This window comes from Squalius cephalus, assembly GCF_949319135.1.
Source record: "Squalius cephalus genome assembly, chromosome: 6".
NCBI lineage: Eukaryota > Metazoa > Chordata > Actinopteri > Cypriniformes > Leuciscidae > Squalius > Squalius cephalus.
The window spans coordinates 19,246,017-19,270,239 of NC_137127.1; the positions used below are offsets into that span (position 1 = coordinate 19,246,017).

Consider the following 24,223-nt stretch of genomic DNA (forward strand, 5'->3'; position numbering starts at 1 on the left):
CACTGATTGTTTGGTGGGTGTGTGTGTGTGTGTGTGGGGGGGGGGGGTTACAAAGAAACGGGAAAGAAACACATTAAACCATTACAATTTTGAAGTAGAAAACCTGAAAGTATTAACACTTGTGACCCTGGATCACAAAAAACAGTCATAAGTTGCACGGGTATATTTGTGGCAATAGCCAAAAATACATTGTATGGGTCAAAATTATTGCTTTTTCTTGTATGCCAAAAATCATTAGGATATTAAGTAAAGATCATGTTCCATGAAGATATTTTGTACTGTAAATATATAAAACATTTATTTTTGTGAGTGAATGCAGCACAATCATGAACATAAATGGACAACTTTAAAGGCGATTTTCTCAATGTTTAGATTTTTTGCACCCTCAGATTCCAGATTTTCAAATAGTTGTATATCGGCCAAATATTGTCCTATCCTAACAAACCATACATCAATGGAAAGCTTATTTGTTCAGCTTCCAGATGTTGTATAAATCTCAAAAAAAAAAAAAAAAAAAAAAATGTGACTGGTTTTGTGGATGTAAGGTCTCATTTGTTGTAATGTATTAACTAACATGAACTAACAGTGAGCATTTTTTTTTATAATTTTTTTTTTTTTTACAATTTAAAAAAGAAAAAAGACATAAATCTGTGAGCAATGGAAAGTATATTTGTGCATTTTCTGAAGGAAATGTAAGATGTGTGGGTCAAGTCCTTCATTCAATGTCAATTGAATTTTATATGAGGTATCACTTATGTCCATAGTACAAATGTTTACAAGTTGTATAATGAAGTTTATCTTAAACCCATATTATGATCAACAGTCATGGTAAGCAAACACTGCTAATTAAAAAAAGCCTTCTTTTAAGCCTTGAAATATCTCAATTATCTTTATTTATTACCACAAGACCATGGGTCAGTTGAATTTGATTCACACGATATCTGCAGTTATAGAATAATAAAAAGAGACTGTTCTACCTGATATAAGCTTGATCAAGGGTACAATGGTGATATCTCATGGTGACATCCACTATTCCACACCACTCCCAATTTATAAATATTCTCCGTGTAATTGGCTCGTTACAAAAGATGTATTAGGAAGACTTATCTTAAACCCAATGATACGTGCCATAATGTTTTATTACAGCAACGTCTCGTTTCAGGCTGAACTCACGTGTGCTGTCAGGCTTGTTTTCACTGACCACGCTGTAGCCGTGGTTTTTGGAGAAGAAGCACCAGGGGACGTTAGTCTCATTCAGGGGGCTCCAACAGCATGCTCTTTCTGAACATTTTTGCTGTAAGGACACAGAGGAAGATTCAGAAAAGCATGCTGGAAGTTTTTATGGAATGTAGTAGGCATGTCCACTGCAGTTTTACCTGGGAAGCACCGCCATCTGGAAAACAGTCCACTCTCTCTCCATCTGGAATTTTGGGACATTCCGGGACAATGTCTGATCCTGAATCTGAATCTGAAATAGGAAATAACCATCATGATATAAATCTTTAACAGATTTTAAACCGCATACAGTGAAAACAGTAACATCGTCCAATATTACTACAATTTAAAATAACTGTTTTCTATTTTAGCTTATTTTAATGTCATTTATTCCTGTGATGCAAAGCTGAATTTTCAGCATCATTATACTCATCATACTTTAGTCTTCAGTGTCACATGATGCTTCAGAAATCATTCTTATATGCCGATTAGCTGCTCAAAAAACATTACTCATTATGTCAAAAGCAGCTGTGCTGCCTAATAAGTTAATATTTTATTTTTATTTTTATATAACTTTCTTTAATAAAAACAAATAAAAACACCTGTGACCAAACATCAGTTGAATTTGATGTTAATTCCACAACAACATCCTTTATGTGTTTTAACACGAATGTCTTTTAACCCCTTCCTTAAAACGTAACTGTTGCAAAATCACTAGTAACCAAACTCTGGCTTATTGCCATATACAACATACATTTACAAGGTCAGAATTCTTCAAACGTGCATAGTACATAACCCAACAGATGTTATTTTGTAATCATTGACCATGCAATCTGATATAATCATAAATCAAAGACCACATTTATCTAAATTACCTGCTACATGTGATGTTTTCCAAAAATATGTGTGTGTATATATTGCTTTTGTAACCTGATCTCCATCAGTACCCTGTACCCCTAAAACAAGGTCATGCATGAAACCATAGAGACTCCCCCCACCCATCCATCTGTCCGAGGCTCAATTTGTTCCCTTTAAATATAAACCACTTGACCAACATCAGGGCGGTAAATTGAAATTGAGAGTGACAGCTGTCATAATAACCCTGTCTGTGCGTGCTTGAGTCCTCGTCCCCATGTGAGCCATTCCCCAATGTCTCTGTATAGTCTCTGCTTTTGGTTTTCTCACTGCTGGGTGTCCTTGATAACAATCAGGGTGGACATATTTATTTATTTATTTTAGTGGAACAGACACACATTTCTCACTGTCCTTGACGAAGTGGGCACAGTTTTTTGTCATTAATAAACTACTCCTCAAGAGCTGTAGTCCCACTCGACAATATGTTTGCAATATATATTTTTTTTAAATCCATAGTTTATACATGTGTGCTCATGTCTCTGCATGTCATCATTCAAAGAGATAATACTGGCATCTCATCACCTACCTTCTCTCATCACCCCTGGTTCCCCAGTGGCCAGTACAACGACCAATGCGACAGCGACCACCAGCACCAATGAAAACAACACCATCAGGGTCACCTCCAACCCTGAGAAGTGCCGCTTTCCCATCTGATTAACACACACACAAAGTATAATCAAACAGCATCCTGTAATTCATCTTCCTGCACGTCTTTGACATACGCAGTACATGTCCTTGAGTCGGTGTATGAAATGCAGAGAATAATATTCAAAAGGTTTTTCACTTTTGCCATATTTTGTTTCTTTGTCACTAAGTTTCAAGTTACTGCTTTTTGAGAATTATTCTTGTACATGAAAGGGTTAAAGATGTGAAACATCCAACAATAACAACAGGACAAAACATTCAGAAACATCTGGAACACACACACTGTTTTTTTTTTTCTGTCAATTCTGCATTAAGTCTGTTAATGTTGTCCAAATGTTGTTTAGCATGTTTCTTCTCTATTTTCTGCTTTGTTTCGTTCAAAAAGAGAATTTCGTTCATCAGTAACAATCTGTTTTCAGTTTGATACTGTACCATCTACACTTTGTATTGTCTTCCATCTTTTATTTGAACCCAACTTCAACAAAACACCCAATTTTTCAGTATTTAAAAAAATATTGTTGACTTGAATCGATTCACATGACAAAAAAGAATAGCGACCTAATTGTTCTTATGGATCAAACAGTCTCGATTTAATTTCAGTACTTCAAAGTTGAATTGATTGTTTTTTTCATTTTCACAGCAGCTTGTGGTTTGAAACAATCCTATCAAGATAACATTTTTGGAAAGCATTCTTGTCTAGCTAAACAACTGAACATTTGTACATGCAGCAAATGGCCTATGAAGCGTCATAAACGTCAAGATAACAAAAATCATCTTTCGACAGCTATGTATTTCAGCTGAATTTATACATGGACGTCTGATATTAGTTGATCATTTTTTACAAATTATTTCATTTAAATATATTCTATTTACCTTCACTGTTGTTAGTTGGAAATTCACTGTTGTTAATTCCTTCTTTTCCAGTCTTGTGTGCAGTTGAAGTCGGAGCACACTAAAGAAGAGCAGAGCTGGAATGTCTGCTTTATGTTGCAAAGGAATGAAATTAAAATCCTGGGTGGGTGTGTTTGTGTTTTACAACAGCTTTACAACCATGATTTGTTTTGCAAGATGAGTCTCTACCAAAGGTCGTGGTTATAAAGTAGTGCCCCTTGAGACAAAGTGTCTTTGTATCCATTCTAGAATCATTCACAGACAATGGCTTAACCATTTGTTCCTCACGTTGTGCTGTTAGTTTATGTAAGCATAACAAAACATTTCTTCTTTATTGATGATGTTTATGTTATCTCATTCACCTGAAATTATATTAATGGGTACTTTATCATTATAGTATTGTTTATCAGTACATTTTACAAATCCCCATGCTGAATTAAGCTGTCAAATGAACAAGCTGTTACGGAAAGTCTTTAGCACCACATCTGTGTTGAATAAAAATCATTGTGCAAGATATTTTCCGTTCCAAAAATATTACATGAACTCTTTCAAACTGCTTCAAAGAAGCAATTAGACAAGACTGGCTTCATGAGACATTCAGATTTAAGCTTGAAATGTGTGATTTCCTTTCAGTGATGTGTTGAATGAGAGCTTAGAGACATACAATTATTCTCAGACTAATAAGTATATTTTAATGAAGCAATTACATGTGGCGTTTATGGGCTTCTTTAAGACTTTATTAACGCTAGAAGTGCCAGAATTCCATAACTACTAGAACTGCCGCAAGTGGTCATTTTGACCGCTAGATTCCAAACTCTATATCTTTAATGATCAATACCCAATTGAGAGATTAATGCATTTATTGTATTAGGATATCTTTTAAAAACAAAACAACACCAAACTGTACATTTAAACAATTTTAATTATACATTTATAAATAACAAGTAATAAAAACTCAGTGAGTGTTTTAGCGCAATTTTCTGACGTCATGGGATCACAACACTAAGAGATAGTAAATGTTTTTATGTTTGGTTTTTTTTGTGTGCGTTCCCGAGATTAGACCTTCCTTAACATAATGCCGAAAACCCGAAGTCTCTAGGTGGTCTGGTTGAGGAGGAGATAGAAGTGCAAGATTGGTGCGCACAGACAGAACAGAAATCATGAGTTAACAATCGCAATTTTGTCCGTAGGAAAATTGCGCTAATAATATCATTAGTAGCCTACCGTAATTATCGCATATTCACAACAGATAGGCTATATTTCCATATCCATTCAACATAACTCAGAACAAGATAATAACAACTAAAAGTATCTTAATTAATTATAAAACATTTTATTTTAATATAATAACAGAGAAAATAGGCTAATAGAAAAAGCTGGAAACGAGCTGATCTAAAACAAAACAAAGAAGAACCAAGAAGGAAGCGTAGGCTACAAAAACATAAAAATGGCCTATATTACAAATTGTATGTTAGCTATTTACATCAATATAGTGCTTGGCTATTTAAGCTTCACAGTCAAGGCAAGTGACCTCTCTTCTCCTCGCACAATTTCCACACACAGGTTTGCAGCATTTGCAGCAGGTGTCGTGGGTTTTGTTTTGACTGCAGCTTCTCCGAACATGGCACTGCCTCCGCTTTGGTGTCTCCTGCAGTGGTTGCTTCTGCTGCTGACTGGAACCTTGTGCCAACTGCCATACTGCTCTTTTCTCCTCCATGAACTGTGCTCTCAGCTCCTCTGCAAGTTGCTGAGAGACAAAGGTCAACCGCGGGAAATGTAACAAAAGAATACCGCGGAATTCAGTGCGGTCAATATGACCGTCTATGGCCGAAATAGGTAAATATGTTCATTTGGGCTTTTTTGCCTTGTGTAATTTATATGAAAAACATTTTAAATGAAAATACAGACACTTTTAGGAAAAGTCAAGTTATTCTGCCGTGCAAAGGCAAAAGACCGTAACTTCGTTTTTGGTCGAAAATGAGTTATTTATATTTTTGGCACATTCAAGACCTCCTTTATCATGTGGATAAGTATCTTGAATCAATTCCGTTGTTTTTTCGAGAAAATAATGAGTTGTCTTAACAGTAACTTCCAAAAGCCCATGCGAAACAAAGGCAGAACACCATAACATCAGTTACCGCTCTTTGGCTTTGTTTTGGAATGCTCAAATTGAGTTACGGTGCTCTGCCTTTGTTTAACTGTGCCGGTGTTCTATCAAATAATGCTACCTACCAGATTGTACGGTTATCTGCCTTTGTTTTAATGTCCATTAAAATTAATATTACGGTGTAGCCTGTAATACACCTCCCTCTAACTTCTGATGTCCTCAGAGCTTTGTCCTGCACAATTGCGGTCAGAACATTATGGTCTGAAACCGCTCCATTGACAAACGTGCGATATCGATCGCGAAGGATTATGCAGAGTTGACAGAAAAACATTATTGCCGTATCAGATGAATACAACCAAGAATTAAAGCCCCGCCTCACTCAGTTTGGGTACTGGACCTGGTTGAAACACTCATGCATCTAGCTGGCAGAGTGCCAAAACTTCGCCGGCGACTTCAGCCCCGCCCTAAACACGGTCGAGCCAACGCTGGACTAATATATCTATGGAGGTATTTTGTCATGTCAAATGTATTAATAATGCCATCAGAATGCAACCAAAGCACAGGATAGCAATAAGTAGATGGCTATAAATAATTGTAAATCATACAAAATAAATGTCATGATCACTAGATTTTATACAGGTGTTACTATAATGATTTTGTTAATGGTGATCAGCAACCAAATATTGATAATGTGGAAGTTACTGCCTTTTGCCTTGGCATGACTTCTCACTTTTTGCTGACATACAAAGGCAGAGTACAGTAACTTTAAAATAGTGGTCAAAAGTCAAGTTTGAGCTCAAGATTTTTTTATGTATATAATTTTCATTACTAAAACATCTATTTGCCAGATTTCCAGTGTCCTACCTATAATTAATTTGGCGGGACAACTAAAAAACTTTAAAGTAATTTTTCTCAGTTCCACACTCCAGCGACTTAAGGTCTTTTGCCTTTGTAGGGCAGTATTGCAGATATAAAATTCAAAACGGTCAAAATAACCGTCATGGCACTTCTAGTGTTAAGTTGGATTGTTTTATGATCTGAGGATTGACCTTTGAGCTGAAAAAGACGAGACGTGCATGAAAAATTGTCTTTTTGAAGGTGTTTTGTTACTTGTTGCCTGTCTGTTTTTTTGATAGATAGATAGATAGATATATAGATAGATAGATAGATAGATAGATAGATAGATAGATAGATAGACAGACAGACAGACAGACAGACAGACAGACAGACAGATATATAGATAGATCTAGTCGCCAAAATCACATCCCGTTGTTTACCTACTATTTCAGACCATGGGTCATCAGTTCTACAGAAAAGCATTGTGTGACGGACTCTGCTTAACCTGACCCGCAGAGTCTATTGTGTGATGTAGCACTCGAAACTGAAGCAAACTGTCAGGTATAATAGCTCTCCTTCACCTCACTGAAAACTACTTGGTGGTGATGATACCATTAGAGTCAGAGCTAGTGCTGACTGCATCATGCTTTCTCTAGCGCTAGCACAATGAGCCACAATGAGCTAGCATAGCGATTTCTCCAGATGTGCCTATACGCCCGCAGTCAAGCTTTGATGGCCATATCAGGTTAAGAGCAACGCAAGCAGCTATCAGAGCTGAAAGCTGGTTCCAACTGAAGGAATCAATACCTTGGGATTGAATTGCCAGCTCTACTTTGAGGTACTAGAATTGGATTGGAGCTGCAGGTCCAATGTGTGAGAGAATAGATTTGGAGTCGGCTGTGGGAAAATGGATGCGGAACAAAACTGAAACAGATTCACAATTCACAAATCCAGCCAAATTGCATTGAGTGTAGAGACTGCAGTGGATAATAATGGAAGACGACGAGACAACATCCCAGAATATAAGAAATATAATCAATATATAACTGATTACATATTATTAATCAGACACATTTAGCAAATGTGCAGATACATTATTTAATAATAATAATAATAATAATAATAATATCACAAAAAAATCTAATAAAAGAAGACCAGTTCTCATCTTGAAGGAATGCAATATAAATTAAAACGAGATTCCTACACATTCTTTTTTTTTTTAATTCTTAGTTTCTTTTTTGTATATATATATATATATATATATATATATATATATATATATATATATATATATATATATATATATTTTTTTTTTTTATCTTAATTGATTAGTTTATCATGAAAAGCCTTTCTTTTGTACATTGTGTAATAGGGGTGTAATGATACAATCATGTCACGATCCGATACATACACTGTAAATGATTTATGTTGTTTTCACAGTATTATTACTATATTTTCAGTGAAAGTTTACTGTAGAAACAGTTTACAGTAAGTTGCTGTCAATTTTATAGCTTTTACATTATTTTTGCTGTATTTCCAGCTTTGTCACTGTATAACTATTCACAGGAAAGTTGCTGTCAATTTATGCTTTTCTTTGGTGGGAGGAAGAAAATAATTACAGTAATTCTTATACTCCTGTTAAATTGATGACAGTAATATTCCAACAGACAAGCCCGACAGAGGACATTTTTTGGTTTATTGAGGTTATTTCATCTTAGGAATTTTATAATACATTGTTTCATAAGGTAACCCATAGATTAAGGCATTTAGCATATAGTTAAAAAAAAGTTTAAATTTGCTTGGGTGTTTTTTTCTTTATTTATTTTTTTTTCTTTATGGTTGCCAGATTTTGTCACAAACCCAACTAATCTCAAAGGTTATTATAGCCTAAAATGTTTTGATGGTAGATGTAGTCCCATCCAATGATCAATAATGGTTTTTATTAAAACCAGCTCATCATTGTCAGTATTTAAGTCAAGAATGAAAAGACACTTGTGTGATTGTTAAAATGTTCTATATGTGTGGTGTCTTAAATTGTCTGCCATTATTGTGATGATTGTTGTTATTTATTATAATAATTTGGTGTGGTATTAACTGGAAAAAAAACAGAGGGGAGGTCTCATTATAAGCCCTTGGGGGTTTCGCACCTCTCCTGCATAATCCATATGAATTGTTTAAATAGCTATTTGTTTTATTCTTTTCTGTTATTGTTTGTGCTAAATAAAAAAAAAAAAAAAAAAAAAAAAATAATAATAATAATAATATAGGCAATGTAAAATAGATACAAATCGATTTCCATTATTTATTATTATTTAGCCTGGGAAAACCCAGACAACTTCCGGCAAATTCAGATTTGCTCGAGAAGTAGTCTGGCAAAGAGCTCATTCAAGCCCATTTCCATGACCTAGAAATCGCGACACCAATCAGAAACGTTGAGGCGGGCTTTACACAATGACGATTGCTCTGATTGGTTTTAGGTCTATCCAATTGCGCCCAGAGGCATTTGAGCGACGTCCATTCAACTTTTAAATGCATTATTATATTCAAATTGCAAACACATGAGGACAGTCTCCATGAAAGACCCACTGGCAGATGAACGTGCTACTACATTTCTCTCCGAAACGGTAGGAAATTAAATTAGATTTAATAGAGGATTTTAACTGTGACACAATGATTGACAGGGCAGTTTAAGTGACAGGATGCATGCGACAGATCCGTCCGATAAAGATGGCGAAGTAGTATGTCCCAAAGCTTGCCTACTTTTTTGCTACACATTCAAAAGTAAATACCTTTTCTTCACAAAAAGAGTACATACTTTTATGGCGTAGTGTAACTTAGGCGAATTGGGACGCAGCATATGGCTTTACACGATGACGATCGCTCTGATTGGTTTAAGGTCTATCCAACTGCGCCCAGAGGAATTTGAGCGACGTCCGTTGGTGACGTCCCTCGGGAAATGATTTGTCTATGGAGCTTTGCCAGACCATAACTCAGTTACTACTGAGAATGGTCTGGTTTTAACCAGGCTAATTATTATTATTATTTTGCTTTCGATTTACACACTTAATTACATAAAGAGCGAATCGCACGGGATATACACCTGGCAACCAATCATCTAACCGTCAGCCGTCACACTCAAATTTTCCATTTCACCCTGACTGAGAGAGACTTTGAGGATGGAGCACGCAGAACCAGCCAGGTAAGATGTAAAATTGTGTTCAAAATCTTAAAAATTTGTATTTCTAAATGTTTTACCATTAACTGTTAAGTATCCTAATCGGTGGTGAGTTTGATATAAAGGTAAAATTAAGGTAACGTTAGCTTTTTAAAGCGAACATTCTAGCCAGTTAGCCAAAATACTAGTTATCACAAGGTTTGATGTTAATGTCAGTTGTTATTTTCAAGTTTAGAACAAAGTAATCGAAATGTTCTTGTTTCTGAACACTTGTGTGTAACTTACAACGTGTGCGTGTTGCCTGTCGCGATCGAAGCCTCATACAACAATATGTTTACATATAACGTTATAACATAACCCTACTGGTAAGTTATGTTATACACGAATTGAATGGACAACCACAGTGTTATTAGTCATATTATACATTTTATATCGTTAGTACGATGCACACTTAAAGTGAATACACAGGTAGTGAAAGTCCCGCCGAATGAATTCCCGCGTCTTGGCATCGTCTCGATTTTGCTCATTCGTTTTCATTCACTAATTCAAGTGGACTGTATTAGTTTATTTATGTCTGGATACAACCACTGCCAACGGACTGTGGTTAATTTAGTTGTATTTTTGATATTAGTTTGATATTCACGAAAATGACCATTATAATCCCCGTGGGGCAGCACCAGAGAATTCTTAACGCAGCCACGCAGGTGCTAAGGGGGTGCTAGATCATTAACGGGGGAGCTGCGTAAATTGAACAAGCACAACATTCAGCATTCAATAAAATTTCGACACCCAATTTCGAGGGAAGACGCAGTTTCGGGGTGAAGGACGGAGTGAGAAAATAAGGATGCATCAATTTGTGTATTGGGAAGCACTCATGCTCTTTGCACGGCACAAATCGACATTTTAAAGATCAGAAGATTCATTGAGAAAGTAATCTATCTGTGTACGTCTATGCAGTGTTGAATATGTTTTTCATTTCTTTCAGCGTGTACAGTTTGTTCGAGATTTCAGCGTGCTGAGGATGAGTTTTGCTCCTACATTAAAAACAGAGGTAAGTCATTTCAGTTATTGAATAATAGGGGTGTAACAATACATCGATATGGATCTATGCATCGATCAAACGTCTAACGATATGATGCATCGATACCACACATAAAATTTCAATATACGGTACCTTTATTTTGACACTCCACATCCTCACGTAACTTTTCTCCGCTGAAATAGACATCTGACAATATTGACTGAACCCTTTGTCACAAAAGCCGGTATTTTCCACTTTCAAGGCATCATGAGTTCATGTTTTACAGCAGAAATGACAAGCCCCGAAAAGTCTGTTTTAGCGAATCAGTGCACAGTATTCAGGTCAGGTGACAAGGCCGCTTGCTTGTCACTTTTGAAAAGACGCGCCAGCTGAGAGGAGTTTCGTCAAAGCTGACTAAAAGTGATCGAGGATGGATTTCAGCGAACTTGATGAACCCGTGATATCTTCTTCGGGCGTAAAAGGAAAATAAAAGCTGAAACTTTTTCACGGAATCTTGCTAAAACAGCACGTTAGTGGTGAGGGAAAAGCTCTCTGTATTGTGTGTACGTTAATCACAACAACAAAGTTTGACAGGCGTAGATGTCAGCTGAGAAGATTAACGTTACAATTGGGAGAGGGTGTGCAATTTTCAAAGAGTTCAATTAAACTTTCATGTTATATATTTTTGCATGTATTAGTGTGAGTTAATAAACGTAACTGGTTGTGTACACTTGACAAATAATATCTAAATATCGATTAATCGATCGATATAACCCTGAATCGAATCGTAATCGTATCGTAAAAATTTTTTGAGGTATCGGCAAATATCGTATCGCTGGCTGAGAGAATCGTATCGTATCGTGATTAACTGTCCGATTTACACCCCTATTGAATAATGCACTAAAATTCATAAAAGTAATCTATCTGTGTACATCTATGCAGTGTTGAATATGTTTTTTCATTTCTTTCAGCGTGTACAGTTGATCAAGATTGCAGCGTGCTGAGGATGAGTTTCGCTCTTTGCTTGGCCCTACCAAGTCTGGAGTGTTTCTAGTTTAATGAATTCAATTTTAATAAAGAATTTTAAACTGACTTCTGTGTGTTGTCATAATTGACGTAACATTTAATAATCAGTAATATAACTGTGTGAAATATTTTTTGCATACACGCCTTTAGCTTTCATTCTTTTTTTATATATATATAAAAATACCATAATCAATTGTACTGCATAGTAACTTTACAGTATTTTAAAATACAGTGCAAAAACAAGCACTGTAATTAATTTTACAGTATAAAAATGCTGTAAGTTATTATACAGTATGCTGCTAACTATTGTATTTTAAAATACAGTGCAAAAACAAGAACTGTAATAAATTTTACAGTATAAATAATATACTGTAAGTTATTATACGGTATGCTGTGAAGTACTGTTGTCAGATTTACAGTAATTTTACTGTGGAATAAAATACTGAAGCTTGCTGGATATTTGTTGCCAGTAAGTTACTGTTGATTTTACGTTAAATTTGTTACAGTGTATCACAATACTGAACTTTCGATAATATATTATTGTGATTATATATCGATTATTATATATATACTCCAAGACACATGTGAAAAGGTTAACAAGGTGACTTGGTGCTGATAACCCAATGCATAGGACAATGATGACACCAGAATAAAAATATTCATGATTCTGAAGCTGAAAATACCAAATTATTTTAGATGAATATGCTTCTACACTGTCACGGACTAGATATATTCAAAATAATGTAGACCACTTTTTACTGGTAACATCAGACATTTGGCATTATCAGGACCCACAAATATTCACCCATTGCATTAGTATACATTATATTTAACACAAAATATATAGAAGTTTAATGTAGTACAGGCACTAAACTCTGTATAGGCTACTTTATTTTTTTCTCTAACACAGTAATTATCATTTTGGGTAAACTGTACACAATACACATTGTCACTATCCACAATACATATTGTTGTATTTTTGTATTGCGATATATTGTGACACAATATATTGTTACACCCCTATTGTGTAATCTCAGTAAAAATAATAACAATATCAACGATATAATCATCTTGAGGAAACACAATGGCAATCATATTGTAACGATGTGATAAGCAAGCAAGAAGCAGAACCAAGTAGATAGTCTTTATTTCAAAATATATGAGAACTCAGTCAGGGATAACCGCTAACCACATTAAAATCATAAACGAAAACCGGCAAGGGACTGAACATAACAGCCATAGAAACAAACGAGGATAAAATCAGTAACCCAGAAAACCGAATCTAAACAGAGCAGGGAAACAGGAACTAAAGGAAACAAAAGAGAATTTCACAATAAGAGCTGTGACACATATGAGATTCCTACACATTCATTTTTATTATTATTATTTGATTATTAAAATAATTTATTTTACATATTGTGTCATTTTAATCAGAGCTCTAACTGTATAAGATTGAAAAACTGTAGTAGATTGAAAAACTGTAGTTTTCAAATCCTAAAAGATTTTCTTTACTTTCCTTTTGATGCCCTAAAACACAATTTTCTTCTATTAAAATCATACTAATCATACAAGATTTATTTTTAAGTTTTTATGTTGAGTTTTGTTAGCATCCAGAAAGAAAATCTCATTAGAAATCAAATTTAGATAATTAATTTCCAACAGGAAAATCCTGGACATATTGGATTTTCTAACCTGAACTTCACTGATGTTTATATCACCTCCTAATCTTTATTGTACCTGCATAAACACATAAAACCTTCCTTATTAGTTCATGATAGAACAATAATGCAAGTCGCTATAATAGTTCAATGTGTGTGATATAATACAATAAAATCACATGCAAGCCACCTGTCAAAGTTTACCTTGGACTCTATCCTCTAATGCAGTGGTTATCAACTGGTTTGGACATGGATGGGACCACGACTCGGATTATACATATATATATATGCCCGTACTAGATACCCCTCTATATACTGCGGGCATTCTGTCCCAGGAACTCAGGTCAATTTGACTGAAGCAACAAACGGCGAGTCATGCATCATGATAGCACGGCAAGTTATGCAGTTCTCATTCCTGTTATCTCTGGGAACCGAGGTTACGTTAGTAACCGAGGATGTTCCCTATTGATACGGTTCACTTGTACTGCATCACTAGACGCACTGGAAATCCAATCACACAGTGCTTATAACTGCGGGACGTCAATCTTTCTAAGGCCTTGGCCCAGGACGCTTGAATAAGGGCCCAGGGGGCACCAAGACTAGGTAGGGTGAGGTAAACGCCCGACATTAAGAGACTCAGAGAGTATGTCGGTTGAGCTCATGTAGAGGTCAAAGCCCAGCTACACAGATAGGACCCGTGCTTAAAGAGCAGGGATGTTCAAGCTATAAAATCTGGCAAAGGTGGACGGCGAGGACCAGCCGGCCGCCGCACAGAATGCCTTAGGTGCATAGCCATGTCTTGGTTTGAGGATGACTTTGCAGTCAATAGGCCCAAATTCAGGGCAATTCAGAAGCACTCACAGAGAGCACTTGCAAGTCGCACACTCGCTTGACCAATGCTAGGTCTAGCAGGAGGGCGGTCTTTAGCGAAAGGGGGCGCAGTTCAGCCATAGACTTGTCCCATATAGGAACCGTGAGGGGGCGAGGCAGGTTTAGCCTTCTGGACCCCTTTAGATAGCGAACAACCAGGTTGCTCCTGCCTACGCACTGGCCGGCCACAGGAGTGTGGAATGCTGCTATGGCCGCCACACAGACCTTGAGCATGGAAGGGGTGCGACCCTTGTCCACCAGATCATTCCTTTTGATTGGGAAAGGACGTCCTTCCTCATGGGAATTGGCCACAGGGCTGCTGTGAGCAGCTGCATCAATTCTGGGAACCATTACTGGTTTCGTCAGAAGGGGGCCACCAGAAGGACTGCGCTGTCCTCTCTGATCCGTCTCAAGACCTGAGAGAGCAGCGCGAGTATAGGGGAAGGCTGGGCCATTTGTATAGGGGATAGGGGAAGGCTTTAGAGTGTAGGAGAAGGCTGGGCCATTTGTTGGCCAGCCCGTCCCTGTCCTTTGAGAAATATATTGGGCAGTGAGCATTGTCTTCTGAGGCGAAGAGGTCTACCTCTGTCCTCCCGAAGATGCTCCAGATCATGTGAACCATCTGGGGATGGGGTGTCCATTCTTCTGAGGACACATTGTCCCGGGACAGCATGTCTGCCCCTTGGTTCAGTCTGCCCAGCACATGTTGGCACAGGTTGAATCATGCCCATACGAGGAGGTGTCTGACTTGCTGGAGTCCACCTTGGTGGTTTATGTAGGACACCACTGTCATGTTGTCCGAGTGGATTAAGACATGGTATCCTCTCAGGTCTGAATGGAAGGTTCTGAGCGTCATAAAGACTGCAAGCATTTCCAGGCAGTTGATGTACAGCAGCTTCACCGCACTCAACCAGGAGCCGGAAGTCGCCTGTCCTCGCATAGTGGGGCCAGGACCATGATGAAGGAGTGGTTCACCATGATACGGAGGCATCCGTGATGCCAAGCTCCAGTTTCAGATTCAGCCAGTACTGTGGCCCGCATGTGTAGGAGGCCTAGCTGAAGTACTACTGATGTGGAGGCCATAAGGCCCAGCATCCCCTGAAACATTCTGAGGGAGTGCGAAACCCTGACCTTGAAAGACGCCGCGAGCTTGTTGGATCCCCAGAGCTTGCTCTGACGTGAGCATGACCCACATTTGGGCCTAATTGAGAACTGCTCCCAGGGACGAGATCCGCTGAATGGAAGACAATGAACTCTTGGCATCGTTGATCCTGAGTCCAAGGCATTCCAACTGTCTGAGGAGTAAGGATCTGTGAGCATCTAGCTCGGCCTCTGACTGGGCTAATAAGAGGTAATTCAGGATGCACACTCCTTTCTGTCTCAGGGGGAGAGGGCCGCATCCATGCTTTTCTGAAAAGTATGCGGTGACAGAGATAGTCCGAATGGAAGGACAGTATAGTGGTAAGCCACCACTTCCAACGTGAATCCCAATAATGGTCTGTAATGGGGGGCTATCTGGATATGAAAGTAGGCATCTTTCAGATCCACTGAGGAAAAACCAATCCCCCGGGCACACTAACATCTCGAATGGCCGTTTTTATAAGGGCACAGTTTAGATGCCTGAGATACAGGATGGGCCTGAGGCCGCCATCCTTGTTTGGCATGAGTAAGTGGCGGCTGTAAAAGCCTGACTCGCTGTGGGTCGGAAGAACAGCTTCTACAGCCCCTTTCACCAGTAAATGCATACATTTTCCCATTGCGTCTGATGACGCAGTATGAGTGAACCGTATCGATAGGGAACAGCATATTAGAATGATTTCTGAAGGATCATGGGACACTGAAGACTGGAGTAATGAGGCTGAAAATTCAGCTTTGCACCAAAGGAATAAATTACATTTTAAAATGTTTTCAAATGGTAAGAATATATATATATATATTACGCAATATTACTGATTTAACTGTATTTTTGATCAAACAACTGCAGCCTTCTTTCAAAAAAAAAAAAAAATAATAATTCTTACTCACCTCATACTTTAAATAAATGCAACTTAATTTATCATTAATTTATTTACTATTACTCTGTATTTAATATCTGTGAAAATATACCAGACCATTAAAAAGTCTCACTATAGTCTTAGAAATGTCTTCTCTGTTTTTCTTAAACATTATTGGGTTGTTAACTTAAAAACCTGGCTCTTACACTGCAATTTAAACCATAAAAAGTTTCTGGCCAACTGGTGATGTTATATTTACTTGCCAACAACAAATTTTACTCGCAGTTGGCACTTGGCAAGTGTTAATTCTGGATGCTCTGTGTGTACAGTATGAAAACAGAGTATGGTTGTGTATGTGAGAGCCCTTCTCCTGTGTTTATCAGCTCCAGCTGAGAGCAGTAATACACTCTGACAGCTAATTATCTCCTGTACTAGTCTCACAATACAGGGATACAATCTCTCTCTCTCTCTCTCTCTCTCTCTCTCTCTCTCTCTCTCTCTCTCTCTCTCTCTCTCTCTCTCTCTCTCTCTCTCTCTCTCTCACACACACACACACACACACACTGTTCTCAGCACTCCAGGAAGTAATCGGAAGACTATTTTTCTTTAAATGTTTGTCTAGAGTCATTAATCAATTATTTAGTGTTTGCATTTGCCTCAAACATTTTCTGACATGTGAACCATTAGATACCCCTGAACACCTATAAATCACATTGTTTTACACTGAAATCCAGGTGGCACTTAAAGTTGGACATTTAAGAAAAATGACAAACACTCTTTTTTTTAAAAATGTGAGTTCACTTATAATGGTTATCAATGATTACGTGGGCCAAAATTCTCATAATTATAATTTGATAATTTAGTTTTTCACAATCATATTCAACCTTTCTTACTCTTAAAATTCAACTTCCTTCCTTTCTTTCAAATATGGGATATTGTAAGAAAAAAAAAAGCGGTGAGGAAATACAAAACAATTAAAATGAGTAATAATAAAACTAAAAATAAACTTTATCTGCTATAGAGTGGGCTCAAGGTTAATCATATCTGCAAGTGCAGAAGTGATAGAGCCGTATATGAAATATTTACACAATTAGACCTTGGTCTCTCTAAACACACCTACATATAAATGCATAGAGTTCAAAACATACATATTAAACATTACTCTGGATCCTAAACATACTTTATACTGCTCACAGATCATTTTATAAATACTAAATAATCACACTCAATGTCTCATTACCCTGTTAAAAAAAAAAAGTTCATGTCATTTTGACATAACCTTGTGTGTATTTGACAGTTTAAGTGCAATAAGACGTGAAAGAAAACTTATTTTAATAGAGAATGCGAAGCTGACGTCACACTTCTGGGTAACTGCTTTGTTTAGACGCCATACTGGGAGGATCGCATTGCCTTTCTGCTATTGAGTTTAGGGCAGTATTTTCATTTTCGATTTTTGAGTTGTGATTGTGAAAAATGTCGGTATTGTGGGTCATTCATGCGGCATTGAGAATTGCCATAGTAACTCGCATCATCGTTCAGAGAGAAAACTCTTTAATAACTAACATTTGTGAGTATGACTCTCACTCGGCTTGTGAATTAGTAGAACTTGCATGCAACCACTGCAAAACTGTTCACAGGCTTCTATGGATTTGATTTTGGTTGTCATTTGTTGAAATAAATACCAAAAAAATACAGTGTGTCGGTGTCTGTCCGCTGAATGTGACCCACAATCTTTGATTCCCCTCTGTGGCCATATGGGAAAGTGAATTTTTACAATGACAACAATAAAACTTCAGTTACATTTACACGTTTCCAACAAAGAAATGAATCGACTTCTATCAGCTTGTTGATGGTGTTATCATTTCTACCATATGATGGATGAAGCAGCAGCGAGCGCCCCAGCGTGTGACACTGTTCTCATGGTAACCAGATCAACATTGTGAAAGGAATTCAGTGAAAACATCAAATGATCATGCGATGTGATAAAATAGCTTCTCTTCCCTGCAAACGATGCCATGAAGAATGTGAATATTTAACTTCAAGTCAAAAACAAATCAAAAGGTAAGCAGGTATTCGTATTAATTTCAGTACAAGTAGCAGAGAGTGACCCTCCCATAATGATGGCACCGCCCCAGCATGCAATGCAGCGTGACGCAGCTTCACATTCATTCACGCGCCGTCTGACATCCAGATTTCTGTTTGCATGCTTCGGATGTGTGCACTCAGAAAACCATATATCAGAAGTTTAGACTGATATGGCTTTAAAAAGCATGCAGATAATACACTTTAATGATGATGATGAACTGCAAACTGTGGGGTATTTTGAGCTGAAACTTCACAGAAACGATTTGGGGACACCTGAGACTATCTTGTAAAAAGGGGCATAATAGTAATAATATAATAATAATAATAATAATAAAAGTACTAGAGGTCTCATACTTCTGAACCCAGTGAGCATCTCTGGCTAGATTTTATCAAGGGTTTTGTAGAAGGTTCATACCGGTCTCAAAGCCTCAAAGTCTACTGGATCAATATCTTAATTTCTCCACTCACCCCGGGACACGCAAACGTTTGTGCCACACGTAGGAGCTGAAAGATGATGCAGCAGTTATTAATTATGGTGATAATGAATTATGGTGTGGCGTCTGTTGTTTGTCATTGAGATGTGACACACTGCGTTGAGAGAGGTTTGTTCTGATGTCCTCAGTGTTTATGGTGACCCACTTCAGCGCAGCCCATCTGACACTGAATGGGACACTGAAGTATTACGCACAAAGGACAGGAAGAGAGGAGAACCGGAAGAAGTCGGAGGAACTGAAGGATGAATTCAAATGAATAACCTGAAGGCAATATAATGAGCAAGAAATAAAGGGCAGGTCAATGTATTTTAAGCATGACAACTTATTTTAGACTGAATGAATATGAGTAACTGGAAATGATGACCCACTCTGGTAACACTTAAACATACAGTTATAAAGTACTTACAAATCATTATTGTTTATTGAGATAAAGAGTTCCGATAATGGTTTATTAGAAGTAAAAAGTTCTCACTTTAAATTAGGTCACAGAAAATGGGACTAAACCTGGTTTAGTCAGATTAAAGTTTTTTTGAAAATTACAACTTTGTGTGTAGAACATAATTTTAGTCTCAAATGTGCAACACCAACTTGTGAGTGTAAAATATATTCAAACATTTCTGAAGACTTAGATTATAGCATTATATTACTGACACTATATTTCAGGTCATGGACCTCTTGTAATTGTATGGCTTATTGTCATTTCTGAAGCTTGCATTATGAGTCAACATTCACTTTTATTGGATGTAAAAGAGCAGCTTGGACTATGTGCTAAGCTTATTTTTTGTTTCATGGAAGATTTTATACCTTAAATTATTAAATTATTATCCTTTAAGGGATGGTTTTGTTTTAGTTTTTTGTTTTTTTAAATCAAAATTTAGCCAATTCTTGTATCATTATGTGGATCATGATATACTCACTCTGAGCTTCCAATGGTTGTTGCCTTATTGATGTGCATTTGCATTGACTTTGTCACTTCGCCAATGGTTGCTGTCACCTCATGTCATCTCAAATCGCCAACTCTCTTTGAAGCTGAATGACTTCTGGTCACTTTGAAGCTATAAATCACCCCTTTAGAAGGTCAAGCAGCCTCCAGTTCCAGAGGGTAGCCCACCCCGTGCTGCTTTCAGTGCAGATTTCACCATCCATACAGGCCTTTAACAGTAGGATAAACCATTAGTTTCACACATTGTATATATATATACACACAGACATGCATGCAGACTAGAAACAGCCACAAACCAGTAGGATGGAGGTGGATCAAAGTGCAACACTTCTTTGCTCTTCTGGAGCAAGAGAGAAAGAGTGAAACTACACTCCACAGCAGCCACACACACAGTCAGGAATGAACAAGTGTATGTTTTTTTTTTTTTTTTTTTGTATGATGTCATGGATCGCGTTAGCTGAGAAAATCTTGTTTTTGTCAAAGATTACATCTGGATGAGATTCAGAACGATCATCAAGACTTAGATCACACCCCCAAAGTACAGTTTGTAACAATGTAATGTTACATTTAATTCAGTAACATTAGGCAGCTTTGATCTATAGGCTGTTTAATGGTGATGATCGCATTATATTACATGCTTACATATGATATTGCTTGTTTCTGCTTCTTCTTTGCCTGTGTTTTGATCAGGAGATTCAGTACTCTTTCAGAAGATTAATAATAGCGCACCCTACCATATAACAGTGAAAACACAGAAAGCCGAAAATTTCAGTCAATGGCGGGGAAGCATTGGGCTCTATCAAACACCCGGCGCGATGCGGTGCCAGGCGCGATGCAAGTGTTTTTTGCTAGTTTCAGTGTGATGTACATGTGATGAAACAAACTAAAAGTCAAAACTAACAGAACTGTGACAGAATGCCTCTTCGCGGAAGGTGCGTCCTCGCGCCGTAGAGAGAAGGAGGTGTAGAGTATGAGGAGATGATGAAATAGGCAGAGGATACTGGAGGTGGTTCTGGAGGTGGACGGCTGACTGGGAGGAGGCAGGACAGAAGAACCCAGGGCGGTGATGATGGTGATGGAGTCCAGGGAGGAGCCTTGAGCCGGAAGTGGCAGATGGTTACCCAGGCCACAGCCAGGATGGTGGACCACGGCCGTGGTGCTGGAGGGAGGAGCCATGGTGGTGAAGGCCTCAACGCCACCTTGGGGACGAGCGAAGGCGACGAGGGTGGTGGAGCCCATGGCGCAGACAGAGCGCTGATGAAGAGGAGTGACGCAGAAGACAGTGGCCGCGACGGAGCCGCAGTCCCGAGGTGGACGCAGGGATCTGAAGGGCTGAGGCTGAGTTGGAGCAACCGAGGGTGGAGGTGAAGCACGAGGGAGGGCGGAGCTAGCCGTAGCGGTGGAGGGCCGGAGGGCATTTGACGGCCCGCAGGTAAGTGGCGAAGGTGACGTGATGTCTGACTCGGGTGAAGTCGAAGGTCTGAGGGAGCTCAGCGAAACCGAATGCTCGACGGTCACAGCAGACATCGAGGAAGGGAGGAGCGCAGGTGGAGGAGTCAGGGCGACGGGTCAAGGTGGAATGACACGATCTGAAGTAGGAGGCGGAGCCACGGGATCCCCATGCCCTGGGGGAGGTGGCTCACAGCAGGCCTGTGGTGTAACCAAGTCACTGAGAGGAGGCAACAGAGACACATCAGGACTGGTGGGAGACAACTCGGACAGGGCAGCAGACGTGGCTGAGGTCTGGGAAGAAGGCTGAGATGATGAACTGACAAGGACATTTAGAAGAGGAGGTGGGAGAGGGAGGCTGGGTGGGACCAGTGAGTCCAATATAGAATAATCAGACAGATGAAGGGTTAACTCTAAATTATAGTCCAGAAACTCACTCTCAGTAACGGGCAGGTGGGCGGGGCTCCTAACCAAACCCTCAACTTCCACACATACTCCCTCAGCGCAGGATGGGACAGCCGCCTCACACACCTTTTTTGATGGGCTCCCCTCAGGCTCCGGTGTGATGTCAGGCTCAATCGCTCCGTCTAGCGTGGGCTCCAACATCACGGTGGGCTCGTTTCCAAGATAATTTAATAATCCACAAGGGAATACAGACAGCTAGTGCAGACACAACCAAACACATACGAGACCGGACAATGAACAACAGACAAGCAGGAACTTAAGTAGCGTAGATAACGAGGTGCTAATTAAACACAGCTGAACTAAACTAACTCATAATGCTTGTGACCATGGAGACGGGATACATGTGATGAAACAAACTAAATGTCCAAACTAACAGAACTGTGACACTAACGCACTCTTTAAATAACAAAAAAAATATTGCACTTTTGACCAACTGAAACCTGGTCTAAAGTCAATGGCGCAATATTTTTTTTTGTTATTTAAAGAGCGTGTTAGTAATATGCGTCTATAGGCGGGTCCACAACGCACGTACACTTTGTCCTGTAGATGGTCTGCTCGTGTGCTTTAACCTCGCGCATGAGCAGATCCGTTTCCACACTAGAGAGAAGCATTCAGTTTTTCCGCTTGCAAATTCCGCCATGTAAATAGCAATCCACCATGGTGCGAGCGCAACTGGCTTTTAAAGGGAATGGGAGATGGTTTATTGCATGTTACACCCAAAACACACCCATTACTCATTAAGAGAATAGGGACAACCTTTTTAGAACATGCGCCGTGCGTGCCGACCATTTTTCCCGTCGTTAAAGTAGCAAAAGTGGATTTGGACACGCCCTAAGTGCACTTGCGGCATGCGCTTAGATCGTTAAAATAGGGGCCCATAGTCTCACAAATTACGAGAATTTCCGTCAATGGCGGGGAAAGAGTTACTGTAGGCGTGAAGATCTTTATATAATATTTGTAATAAATATAAATATTTGTACAGAGATGTCATTGATAAATAAATAAATGCTTACTATCCGTGCATCCCGTGAAGTCTTAAATCAACCAACTCTACATTGAGGTGTGCTGAGACATGCACACAGACACACACACACACACACACACACATACGCAAACACAGCAAAGTTTTCAGCTGTCTGTGGCCTCAAGAGTAAAAAAAAAAAAAAAACAACCTTGTGCTGACACAGAATTGTGCAAACACACACATCAAAGGATCCCACACTAAAACGCTGTGAAAAAAAAAGAAAAGTTTTTCCTGAAATGAAAGGCAAGTGAGTCAACTAGAGAAAAAGAAAAGCAGATGGTGAATGAAACACACTTAAACACACACCTCGCGCACACACAAACCATTGTGGCCGACAGAAGCGGATCAGTCAGGCAGATCACGGCGGGATCGGTGGGTGCCTGGCTGACCCCACGGCCACAGGCGGCAATGGAAATGTCGGTACGCTGCGTCCAAGTATGCTCAGAAAAGCCTACTGTCAAGATTGAGAGAGAGAGAGAGAGAGAGAGAGAGAGAGAGAGAGAGAGAGAGAGAGAGAGAGAGAGAGAGAGATGGCAGCGGAAGGCTGTCATAGGGAAGGCCTGGAGTCATGAATCACCCCAAACAGATACACCCACTGTCCACATCAGCCCTTAAACAGAGCCAGAGTGGCAGAGGATGTGAACTAGATCTGTATGACTTATAAGCATGTACTGAATAGGTCAACAAAATGTAAATAAGACTGACCTAATGCATTAGCATCGATGAATAGAAAATTTGGGAAAACGTAATAAATGTTTGCATGCTCTCTGCAAATAATTCACCACAAAAAAAAAGTCACACAACCTGTGTATGTTGTCATCTGTATTATTCAATGCATGAATTTGCACTAAAATATGGAAGAGTTTGAAGTAAAGGTTATCTGTAGGGCAGGGCTTTTAAAACTCTTTCTGAATCAAGGACCCCTTTCATACCCCCAAACTGCTAGAATCCCAAAAGTGACATCCTACAATCAGAGAAGTAATTGTTACCATGGAAATGGCTGTAATCCCAGTGACTTCCCCTTTTGTGGAACTTTTGGCATGACGTTGCAAAATTTATGAAAGGTCATCATTGTGAGTTATTGCAGAAATGACTCAAGAGTCATTGGCCCAATCCTAGTGTACGGGGGGCAAATTCAGTCATACATGACAAAACCTGACAGACGGCTGCAGTCTAATGCCTGATCTCTGCTCCCATTTCCACATATTGTGTTGTGAAAACAACATACTGTGAATAAGAGCAACACTCGCTAATTAAAATGAAATAAAATTATAAGGTAATCTCTCACGCTGTCAAAGGCCTCAGTCATTCAGCCTTGCGCATTTTCTGTCACAGGAATAGGAAATAAACACACAATTACGGTACAATTAATGATACACTTACACAACAACGTTCTAAAAAACGAAAAA

The 24,223-nt window shown here is 38.8% G+C and overlaps 1 protein-coding gene across 1 annotated transcript in view; it reads right to left on the minus strand.

Annotated features, from left to right (window-relative positions):
- si (sucrase-isomaltase) overlaps window positions 1-3,723 on the minus strand; it is a 53,863-nt gene extending 50,140 nt beyond the window's left edge. The window contains exons 1-4 of the mRNA XM_079874623.1: window positions 3,649-3,723; window positions 2,657-2,780; window positions 1,377-1,468; window positions 1,174-1,294 (exon numbers count right to left, since the gene is read on the minus strand). Coding sequence (XP_079730749.1) covers window positions 1,174-1,294; window positions 1,377-1,468; window positions 2,657-2,780 — 337 coding nt within the window. The 5' untranslated portion in view covers window positions 3,649-3,723. The remainder of the gene's footprint in view (window positions 1-1,173; window positions 1,295-1,376; window positions 1,469-2,656; window positions 2,781-3,648) is intronic.
- Window positions 3,724-24,223: the final 20,500 nt, after the last annotated feature.